Genomic DNA, 12,004 nt, shown 5'->3' on the forward strand with positions numbered 1-12,004 from the left:
CTCTGAATACATTCAAGAGAGAGCTAGATAGAGCTCTTAAGGATAGCGGAGTCAGGGGGTATGGGGAGAAGGCAGGAACGGGGTACTGATTGAGAATGATCAGCCATGATCACATTGAATGGCGGTGCTGGCTCGAAGGGCCGAATGGCCTCCTCCTGCACCTATTGTCTATTGTCTATAAATCTTTGCTCCTTTCCACAGGTGCGTCCTGATCTGCTGTGTATTTCCATCATTTTCTGTTTACAATTTAGATTTCCAGCATCTGCAATTATTTTGATTCTCATCTCACCTCTGTCCTAAATGGCCATTAGGTCTTGGTTTAATATTCTCACCTGTACCGAGGTACAGTGAAAAATGTTTGTTTATGTGATTTCCAATCAAATTAGATAATACTATACAATAATAAACCAACACCAATGACATTTTTTTGAAAATCTATGCCTTAAGACATGGAAGGTAGACACAAAAGGCTGGGGTAACTCAGCGGGACAGGCAGCATCTCTGGAGAGAAGGAATGGGTGATGTTTCGGGTCGAGACCCTTCTTCAGGTGTAGGCACCAGATCATAGAGTCACAGAGTGATACAGTGTGGAAACAGGCCCTGCAGCATAACTTGCCCACACTGGTCAACATGTCCCAGCTACACTCGTCCTACCTGCCTGCGTTTGGTCCATATCCCTCCAAACCTGTCCTATCCATGTACCATGTCTAACTCTTCTTAAACGTTGGGATAGTCCCCAAACGTTGGGATAGTCCCAGCCTCAACTACCTCTTCCGGCAGCTTGTTCCATACACCCGCCAACCTTTGTGTCGAAAAAGCTACCCCTCAGATTACTATTAAATCTTTTCCCCTTCACCTTGAACCTATGACCTCTGGTCCTCAATTCCCCTACTCTGGGCAAGAGATTTTGTGCGTCAACCCGATCTATTCCGCTCATGATTTTATACACTTGCATGAACTATACATAATGCAAATGTATCCCAAAGGGGGGTTTCAGGAATCAATGACCTCACCAACTCGAACCCAGCAAGAGAACACCCTTGATGTCCATCCCACAGATGGTCCCAAATCCTTTTTTCTAAACAAGGGCGCTGGAGTGAGGGCGTGCAGCGTAGGTTCACGAGGTTCATTCCCGGAATGGCGGGACTGTCGTATAGTGAAAGCATGGAGTGACTGGGCTTGTATATGCTGGAATTTAGAAGGACGAGAGTGGATCATATTGAAACATAAAAGATTATTAAGGGGTTGGACACGCTAGAGGCAGGAAACATGTTCCCGATGTTGGGGGAGTCCAGAACAAGGGGCCACAGTTTAAGAATAAGGGGTAGGCCATTTAGAACGGAGATGAGGAATAACCTTTTCACCCAGAGAGTCGTGAATCTGTGGAATTCTCTGCCTCAGAAGGCAGTGGAGGCCGATTCTCTGGATGCTTTCAAGAGAGAGCTAGATAGAGCTCTTAAGGATAGCGGAATCAGGGGGCATGGGGAGAAGGCAGGAACGGGGTACTGATTGAGAATGATCAACCATGATCACATTGAATGGCGGTGCTGGCTCGAAGGGCCGAATGGCCTCCTCCTGCACCTATTGTCTATTGAATGAACATACACATCCCGGACAGGCAGAGAGGAGTGATTTACCTTTGCCTCTCTGGACCCCACTTTGAATAGTGATGAATCTCAGACAGAGCACAGAGCTTCGGGAAAGCAAAAACACATTGCACGACACAATGTACGTCAACTTGAATCAAGGAATAATGATCAATTTGGAACCGAGGGAGAGACGTCAGTGTCGTAGTCGTTGCCTCCCAGGAAGCAGGGGAGCACAATGGTTTACATTTGAGAAAAGTTTACGGGGACCTTGGGATCACCTCTGCTGTGAAACACACTGCAGTGTGAAATAATATATGAAACTCAGAATCATTTATTAATGACAGTCTGCGTCACACCCCCCTCCCCCCCCCCTCCCCCCCCTCCCCCCCCCCCACATACTACACCACCAGTTTATCTCCAGTTTGCTGGACACTTTAACTCTCCTTCCCATTCCTTCTAGGTCCGACACAGACCTTTCTGTCCCAGGCCTCCTCCATTGTCAGAGTGAGGCCAAACGCAAATTGGAGGAACGGCATCTCATATTTCGCTTGGGCAGATCACAGCCCCATGCTAGAGTAACTCAGCGGGTCAGGCAGCATCTCAGGAGAGAAGGAATGGGTGACGTTTCGGGTCGAGACCCTCATCTCAGTTCTAAATGGCCTACCCCTTATTCTTAAACTGTGGCCCCTTGTTCTGTGCACCCCTACGTTTACGGGATGTGGGTGGAAACTGGGGCACCAGCGAGGAAACACACGCAAAAACCCATGTAGGGGACAGAAACAGTGGGGCAGTGGTAGAGTTGCTGCCTCACAGCACCAGAGACACGGATTCGAACCTGACTATGGGTGCTGTCTGTGCGGAGTTTGTCGGAAGCAGCAGATTGGTTCTCATGGCCCACGTCGGCAGCCCTCTATCTCCAATCCCCAAGCTCCGTGACCTTTGTTGGTCCGTCAAAACAATAGACAATAGACAATAGGTGCAGGAGTAGGCCATTCGGCCCTTCGAGCCAGCACCACCATTCAATGTGATCATGGCTGATCATTCTCAATCAGTACCCCGTTCCTGCCTTCTACCCATACCCCCTGACTCCACTATCCTTAAGAGTCCATCTAGTTCTCTCTTGAATGCATTCAGAGACTTGGCCTCCACTGCATTCTGAGGCAGCGAATTGATTTACAACTCTCTGACTGAAAAGGTTTTTCCTCATCTCCGTTCTAAATGGGAGAAAACCCACGCAGGTCATGGGGAGAACGTACAAACTCCGTTCAGAGTTGTGGGAAGAAAAATTAACTTAACCCCAATTAGTATTATTAAAAACTAGGTTTCTGATCGAGTGGAATTAACTACCTCTGGTTGTTAATTTAATCACATGAAATACCTGCCTCGACTATGTCCTCTGCTGAAGAGTTCTGTGTGGAATTGTATTTGACTCCTTCAGAATCCCAAACTATAATAAAAGTGCAGTCTTGAGTTTTTGTTTCGAGCTGAGATTCCTCCAACAAAAACTACAATGTAACAGGCAATTAATTAAGACCTGTCCGTAACTAAAATTTTGCCTCTTTACTAGGTTAATTCCCGGAATAGCGGGACTGTCATATGTTGAAAGACTGGAGCGACTAGGCTTGTATACACTGGAATTTAGAAGGATGAGAGGGGATCTTATCGAAACGTATATGATTATTAAGGGGTTAGACATGTTAGAGGCAGGAAACATGTTCCCAATGTTGGGGGAGTCCAGAACCAGGGGCCACAGTGGTGTATCTGGACTTTAAAAAAGTATTTGACAAGGTCCCACACAAGAGATTAGTGTGCAAAATTAGAGCACATGGTATTGGGGGTAGGGTGTTGACATGGATAGAGAACTGGTTGGCAGACAGGAAGCAAAGAGTAGGAATTAATGGGTCCTTATCAGAATGTCAGGCAGTGACTAGTGGGGTGCTGCAAGGCTCGGTGCTGGGACCCCAGTTGTTTACAATATATATTAACAGTTTAGACGAGGGAATTAAATGTGACATCTCTAAGTTTGCAGATGACACAAAGCTGGGTGGCAGTGTGAGCTGTGAGGAGGATGCTATGAGGCTGCAGGGTGATTTGGATAGGTTGGATGAGTGGGCAGATACATGCAGATGCAGTATAATATGGATAAATGTGAGTTTATCCACTTTGGTGGCAAGAACTAGAAGGCAGATTATTATCTGAATGGTGTCAGATTAGGAAAAGGGGAGGTGCAACAAGACCTGGGTGTGCTTGTACATTAGTCACTGAAAGTAAGCATGCAGGTACAGCAGGCAGTGAAGAAAGCTAATGGTATGTTGGCCTTCATTGCGAGAGGATTTGAGTTTAGGAGCAAGGAGGTCCTACTGCAGTTATACAGGGCCCTGGTGAGACCGCACCTGGAGTATTGTGTGCAACTTTGGTCTCCTAATTTGAGGAAGGACATTATTGCTATTGAGGGAGTGCAGTGTAGGTTCACTAGGTTAATTTCCGGGATGGCGGGACTGACATATGATGAAAGAATGGATTGACTGAGCTTGTATTCGCTGGAATTTAGAAGGATGAAAGGATCTTATAGAAACATATAAAATTCTTAGAGGATTGGACAGGCTAGATGCAGGAAAAATGTTCCCGATGTTGGGGGAGTCCAGAACCAGGGGTGACAGTTTAAGAATAAGGGGTAGGCCATTTAGGACTGAGACGAGGAAAAAACCTTTTCACTCAGAGAGTTGTGAATCTGTGGAATTCTTTGCCACAGAAGGCAGTGGAGGCCAATTCTCTGGATGTTGTCAAGAGAGAGTTAGATTTAGCTGTTAAGGCTAAGGGAATCAGGGGATATGGGGAAGAAGCCTGAATATGATCAGCCATGATCATATTGAATGGCGGTGCTGGCTCAAAGGGTCGAATGGCCTACTCCTGCACCTATTTTCTATGTTTCTATGTCCCTAGTGTGTGTAGGATAGTGTTAGTGTGTGGGGATCACCGGTCAGTGCAGATTCGGTGGGCCATAGGGCTTGTTTCCGCACTGCATCTCTAAAGGGAACAAAGAATTTCATTGTATCTATGTACATGAGACAATAAAGTACCATTGAATAGAACTATACAACCCAATTTATTATCTCCATTTAAATTAGTGCACATCAATATATGAGATCAAGGCCCAGGCATTCAATTCTAATGTGCCTGGTTAATGCACTACAAGATAGAATTGCTCTGTTAATGTGGTCACAAATCATAATTAAGACCATATGGAATGCATAAAGTATGCTGAAACTGCAGTTTGCACAGTCTTGTGACAAAGAATGTCGGGCACAGAGCCTTCCATAGTTTTCTGACACTGAGCCACAAGCAGCAGGGAACTAGAAGGTACGGCTAGATTTATTGCCAAGGACGACCTTCTAGCAAGCCATTTGGACTTGTTTAGTTTAGTTTAGGTCAGAGTTACAACGCGGAAACAAGCCCTATCGCAACACAATCACATTCAATCTGAAGAAGGGTCTCGACCCAAAACGTCACCCATTCCTTCTCTCCAGAGATGCTGCCTGTCCCGCTGAGTTACTCCAGCATTTTGTGCCTCCCTTCACAGTCAATCTCGTATTTATCCACCCATCTGACAACATTTTCCAGCAGAACAATATGATGACACACCTACAATCATGTCTCTCATCATTAATTTAGTTTAGAGATACAGCGCAAAAGTAGGCCCTTTGGCCCACCGAGTCCGCACCAACCAACGATCCCCGCACACTCATACTATCCTACAAGGCTTGGGCCAATTTACAATTTTTACCGAAGCCAATTAACCCACAACCCTGTACGTCTTTGGAGTGTGGGGGGAAACCGGAGCACCCGGAGAAAACGCACGCAGGTTCTGGGGGAGAACGTACAAACTTCGTACAGACAGCACCCGTAGTCAGATCGAACGCGGGTCTCTGGCGCTGTGAGGCAGCAACTCTACCGCTGCGCCACCGCGAAGTCTCAATATACCACTGGGGGAAATCAAAAGATTTACTTAAACGCATTGCAGTGAAATGCATCTTCGGTTGGTTCTGTTTGCTTCCGATGGGGTTTGCTTTGATTCTTCCTGCAGCCATGGGGTGGTTCTATAGGTAATTCCATTAAAGAAAGCAGAAATCTTCAAGCTCTTTATTTATTTCCTAGTGCTAGGAGACTTCAGTGTTATTGCTATTTTTTTTTGGTACTTTCATGAAAGTCCTAACATGGTCCAATAACGCTGCTGTGCTGGTCAAGAAGGCACAGCAACGACTGTTCTACCTGAGAACACTGAAAAAGTCTGGTCTACCCCAACAGCTGCTGACGACCTTCTATCGCTGCACCATAGAGAGCATCCTTACGCATGGCATCCCTGTGTGGTACCTCAGCTGCACGGAGGCAGAAAGGAAAGCTCTTCAGCGGGTAGTCCATAGAGCTCAGAGGACCATCGGAACACAGCTACCAGCCTTGGAGGGCATCTACAACACACGATGCCTCAGAAAAGCCACCAGCATCCACAAAGACTCTTCACACCCCTGCAACAGTCTGTTCGAACCTCTACCATCGGGCAGACGATACAAGGCCTTCTACGCCCGCACCTCCAGACTCAGGAACAGCTTCATCCCCAGGGCCATAGCTGCTATGAACCGGTCCTGCTGAGCCGGATGGTCACATCGCACAGTGATCCGGCACAGATCTACTTGCACTTTATTCTGTCTTAAAACTGTTACAATTTGTTTCAAGTCAAGTCAAGTCAAATTTATTTGTCACATAAATTTGTTGTTGTTTAAATTAATTAATTTATTGCATCGTATGGGAGGCGCATTCCCAATCTCGTTGTACCCCTGTACAATGACAATAAAGATATATTGTATTGTATTGTATTGTATTGTAAAAGTATTTTCTTTTTTTTTCCAACGATAGATCATACTTATTCTTAAGCAAAAAATCAATAGGTGCGGTTGAATATTTCTTGCTGATTCTTCAAAAGTTAACGTGCACGTGTGAAGGGTTTTGAGCAAAAGGTGTGTAACCCTTGGTCTACCTGTTACTCAGAGCCTTACCTTGGAAGAAGCACTCTTTATTGTTGACGATGCGGACGTCCTCTCGCTGCCGGCAGGCAGCGCGATGCAGTTCACAGTGATTCTCATAAAACTCCCCGTCTGAGCCGCAAACGGGTAAATAATTGGCCTTGCACTCTTGCACGCACACACATTCAGGCAGTTCTGTCTCCTTACTGACGACACACTGTTGCCCTCGGTCGCAGTGGTACCTTTGGCAAGCTCCGTACAGTCCATCGTGGCCATAATACACTGCAACGAAACAGAAAAAACAAACAAAAAATCTCATCAGTTCACAAGTCATCGCAGAAAGAATGAGGCCATTCGGCCCGTCAAGTCTACTCCGCCATCCAATCGCGGCTGACCCACCTTTCCCTCTCAACCCCATTCTCCCGCCTTCTCCCCATAACCCCCGACACCCGTACTGATCAAGAATCGGTCAATCTCCGCCTGAGAAATATCCATTGACCGGGCAATGAATTCCACAGATTCACCACCAACTGAGTAAAGAAAGATATGAAGTATTAACAAAATATACTAAGTTAAATCTTGTAGACTTTAGATAGACACAAAATGCTGGAGTAAATTAGACTTTAGAGAAGAGACAGTCCCTTCGGCCCACCAGGTCCATGCCCACCAGCGATCACCCCATACACTGGCAATATCCTACACACTACGGACAATTTATAATTTACAGAACCCAATTAATCCACAAATCTGCACGTCTTTGGAGTGTGGGAGGAAACCGGAGAAAACTCAAACGGTCACAAGGGCATCATATAAACTGTGTACAGACAGTACCCGTAGTCAGGATTGGACCCGGGTCTCCGGCGCTGCAAGGCAAATCCAAAACAAAATCAAACACACTTACGCGCAGTCATGTGGGAATAAAATTGCCCCCCCCCCTAATTTTAGAACAGACTTCAAGCCCAGTGTGAAAGCTGCAAAGGTAAATTATACTCGAGGGAATGAAGGCCTGATGCAAGTATATAAAACTAACCAAGGTCATAGAGAGGGTAGACAGTCAGAAACTTTATCCTGGGGCGGATATGTCAAAGTCTAGAGGGCACAGCCTTAAGGTGAGAAGGGGTCAGGTTTATTGGAGATGTGTGGGGCATGATTCTTCACACACAGAAAGTGGCACATCAAATCATGAGAGGAGTAGATCTGTGGACACACAGGGCCTCTTGCCCAGAGTAGGGGAATCGAGAACCAGAGGCCATAGGTTTAATGTGCGGGGGGAAAGATTTTATAGGAATCTGAGGGGTAACTTCTTCACGCCATTGTTGGTGGGTGTATGGAATGAGCGGCCGGAGGAGGTAGTTGAGGCCATTCTGCCCACATTGTCCATGTCAAGTTAAACTAAATCTCCTCTGCGTCGTGTAATCCATATCCATAGGGACTATCGCAATGTTTAAGAAGTAATTAGACAGGTACGTGGATAGGACAGGATTAGAGGGATATGGGCCAAATGCAGGCAAGTGGGACGAGTGTAGATGTGGACATGTTGGGGCGGTGTGGGCAAGTTGGGCCACAGGACCTGTTTCCACTCAGTATGACTCTGGGGTGGGTGCCAGGAATGCATGCCAGGGATGGTGGTGGAGGCAGATACGATTGTGGTATTTAAGGCAGGCACCTGGACATGCAGAGAATGGAAAGATATGGATTACATGAAGCAGAGGAGATTAGTTTAACATGGCATGGACAATGAGGGCAGCACGGACTTCGTGGGCCGAATGGCCAGTTCTTGTGCTGTACTGTTCGACAGTACAAATCACAAAAAGAAAAAAGGTTGAAATTTCATTCACTTTAGATATGCAGGCCCTTCGGCCCACCGAGTCCAGACCGGCCGGTTATCCCCGCACACTAACACTATCCTACTGTGGACAATTTACATTTAACATTTACGCCAAGCCAATTAATCTACAAACTTGTACGTCTTTGGAGTGTGGGATGAAACTGGAGCACCTGGAAAAAAAGCCACGCAGGTCACGGGAAGAACGTACAACCTCTGTACGGACAGCGCCCGTAATCAGGATTGAACCCGGGTCTCTGGCACTATAAGGCAGCAACTCTATCGCTTCGCCAGTGTGCCACCTAAAATAATTCTTAATAATTGGTTTAATAATTGGTTTCGCGTCTGCTAAGATGCTGTGGTAGTTCCAATCCCAGCGATCACAAGTTTTGGTGTGTTCTCATTCTAAATGTTATTAACAACGGGCGGCACGGTGGCGCAGCGGTAGAGTTGCCGCCTTACAGCGAATGCAGTGCCGGGGACTCAGGTTCGATCCTGACTACGGGCGCCATCTGTACGGAGTTTGTACGTTCTCCCAGTGACCTGCGTGGGTTTTCTCCGAGATCTTCGGTTTCCTCCCACACTCCAAAGACGTACAGGTATGTAGGTTAATTGACTGGGTAATATGTAAAAATTGTCCCTAGTGTGTGTAGGATAGTGTTAATGTGCGGGGATCGCTGGGCGGCGCGGACCCGGTGGGCCGAAGGGCCTGTTTCCGCGCTGTATCTCTAAATCTAAAAAAATATCTGCATCTACCGAATTGTCAGCCAGAAATTGTTCAAAGGAGAGACAATTCTTCAGGGCAAAAGATTTTTCTCGCAAAACACAGACCTGAATGCAAGATCATTAGGTTACGGCGCATTCCTTAATGAACATTGAATTCAGATGTAACTGATTAATTAAACAAGCCCCAAATAAGTATTTCCCTTTTTTTAAAAAATTAAAACAGAATGAAACTCTAAATCCACAAGGATTGAGAAATGGAAGGTTTAATCAACTGAAGCTGTGTATTAATGTGTTTTTTAAACTATTTATAAGTTTCATATCCACTATGTGAGAAAGAAATTGTTTCATTTAGAAGAAACATATATTTAATCAATTATTTTAATTTGTAGCAATTGAAGTAAAATAAAGCAAAAAATTGAGGGGAAAAAATATTCAGACTTTTGCACGGCCTCATAAAATGGATGAGAACTGCTTTATGAAGGATCTTTCGACTCTTTTAGTTTAGAGATACAGCGCGCAAACAAGCTCTTCGGCCCACCGAGTCTGCGCCCATCAGTGATCCCCATACATTAGCACCAACCTACACACACTGGGGACAATTTACATTTATACCCAGCCAATTAGGCTGGAAACCTGTACGTCTTTGGAGTGTGGGAGGAAACCGGAGATCTCAGAGAAAACCCACGCAGGTCACGGGGAGAACGTGCAAACTCCTTAAAGACAGTGCCCGTAGTCAGGATCAAACCCGGGTCTGTGGTGCTGTAGGACAGCAACTCTACCGCTGCGCCACCGTGTCATCCTAGTTATTAGTTACTAATAACTTCCATGGTTCAATTATAGTTTATTGTCGCGTGTACACGGGTGGTGTGAAATACTTTGTTTTGCATACGACATTTGTGAAATGGAGCTGCTCAAACTCCATCATCAAGTTTGCTGATGACACTGTGGTGGTGGGCCGGATCTCTGACAACGATGAGAAGGCCTACCGGGAGGAGGTGGCTGATCTGGCACTCGGGTGTCAGGACAATAGCCTCCTCTTGAGTGTCAAAAAAACTAAGGAGCTGATTGTGGACTTTAGAAGGGCTCAACATCCAAGGGCGTACACGCCACTGGAGATAAATGGGTCTACTGTGGATAGGGTGAGCAGTTTTAAATACTTGGGAGTCCACATCACAGAGGATCTGACATGGGCCACGCACATTGCCGCACTGGTGGGTAAGGCAAAGCAGCGCCTTTACCACCTTAGACTGCTGAGGAAATTCAGAGTGTCTCTGAGGATCCTTCATTGCTTCTACTCTGGGGCTGTAGAGAGCATCCTGTCCGGCAACATCACAGTCTGGTTTGGGAACAGCTCTGCCCAGGACTGGATGGCCCTGCATAGAGTAGTGCATTCGGCAGAACGCACCATGGGAACTACATTCGCCCCCCTGCAGGACCTATACATCAGGAGGTGCAGATCCAGAGCAAGCAAGATCATGAGGGACCACCCCAGTAATGGACTGTTCCAGCTGCTACGGTCAGGCAAACGCCTCCGCTGTCACGCTGTGAAAACAGAGAGGATGAGACGGAATTTCTTCCCACACGCCATCAGGACTGTTAACTTTTATAACTCCAGGGACTAAATTTTGTCTTCTCTGTATTAACTTTAATTTATATGCCATAACTGTAATTCTTTTTTTTTTGTTGCACAATCCGCAGGCATTGCCACTTTCATTTCACTGCACATCGTGTATGTGTACGTGACAAATAAACTTGACTTGACTTGAAATCATACAGCAGACCTCGGCTAGGCAGTGCACAGACTCACCATGTTTCTGGCGCTGGCAAAGGTACAAACTGTCAGATCTCCTGCTTGCCAACGCACATTCATTTCCATGGTAAAGAATATTGTTTACAGAGTGACGGAAGTCAGGATGTAGATTATCTCCAAGACAATCCAGACACCTTGGGATTTGCATTCATGAGAGGCGATCTGCAGAGGACACCATCTCCTTGCCGACATTCAGCTCTGAATCATCTTAATAAGGGCACCTTTTTTTTAAGCTTAGTGCCCACCGAGACGGCACCGACCAGCGATCCCCACACATTAACACTACCCTACACACACTGGGGACAATTCACACATACGCCAAGCCAGTTAACCTACACGCCTGCACGTTTTTGGAGCGTGGGAGGAAACGGAAGATCTCGGAGAAGACCCACGCGGTCATGGGGAGAACGTACAAACTTCGTACGGACAGCACCCGTGGTCGGGATCGAACCCGAGTCTCTGGCGCTGCAAGGGCTGTAAGGCAGCAACTCTACCACTGCGCCACAGTAGCTGCCCGTGACATCTTGTCAGGAAGTGCTTCATTGAGTAGGGAGGCACTGCAGATGCTGGTTTATACTATTGGTAGACAGGCCTTTTGGCCCAACTTGTCCCATCTACACTAGTCCCACTTGCCTGCTTTTGGCCCATATCCCTCTAAACCTGTCCATTTACCCGTCTAATTGCTTCTTAAACGTTGCGATTGTCCCTGCCTCAACTACCTCCTCTGGCAGCTCGTTCCATACACCCACCAACCTTTGATTTTATAGAAAACCCTCAGTTTCCTATAAAATCTTTTCCCCTTCACCTTACATTAGTTACTCCAACATTGTTTTGTTATTCATTGACTTTTGATACCATAATTCATTGACTCAACTTTACGACACCATAATGCCAAAGAAGATCACATCTAAACCTTTGCAATTCGTGGTCTCTTGGGGCCTCCATCTGTAACTAGCTTCTGGACTTCCTAAACTGCTAATGGCATGTTGGCCTTTATAACGAGAGGATTTGAGAATAGGAGTAGAGGTCCTTCTGC

General features: G+C 46.3%; 1 protein-coding gene across 4 annotated transcripts in view; it reads right to left on the reverse strand.

The window, feature by feature from the left end:
* The window catches only part of LOC144600028 (follistatin-related protein 5-like), a 393,214-nt gene that overhangs the window by 229,918 nt on the left and 151,292 nt on the right, over positions 1-12,004 (reverse strand). For all 4 annotated transcript variants that reach the window (XM_078411369.1, XM_078411368.1, XM_078411370.1 and 1 more), the window contains exon 4: positions 6,641-6,889. In XM_078411369.1, coding sequence (XP_078267495.1) covers positions 6,641-6,889 — 249 coding nt within the window. The remainder of the gene's footprint in view (positions 1-6,640; positions 6,890-12,004) is intronic.

Source organism: Rhinoraja longicauda, chromosome 14, assembly GCF_053455715.1.
Source record: "Rhinoraja longicauda isolate Sanriku21f chromosome 14, sRhiLon1.1, whole genome shotgun sequence".
NCBI lineage: Eukaryota > Metazoa > Chordata > Chondrichthyes > Rajiformes > Arhynchobatidae > Rhinoraja > Rhinoraja longicauda.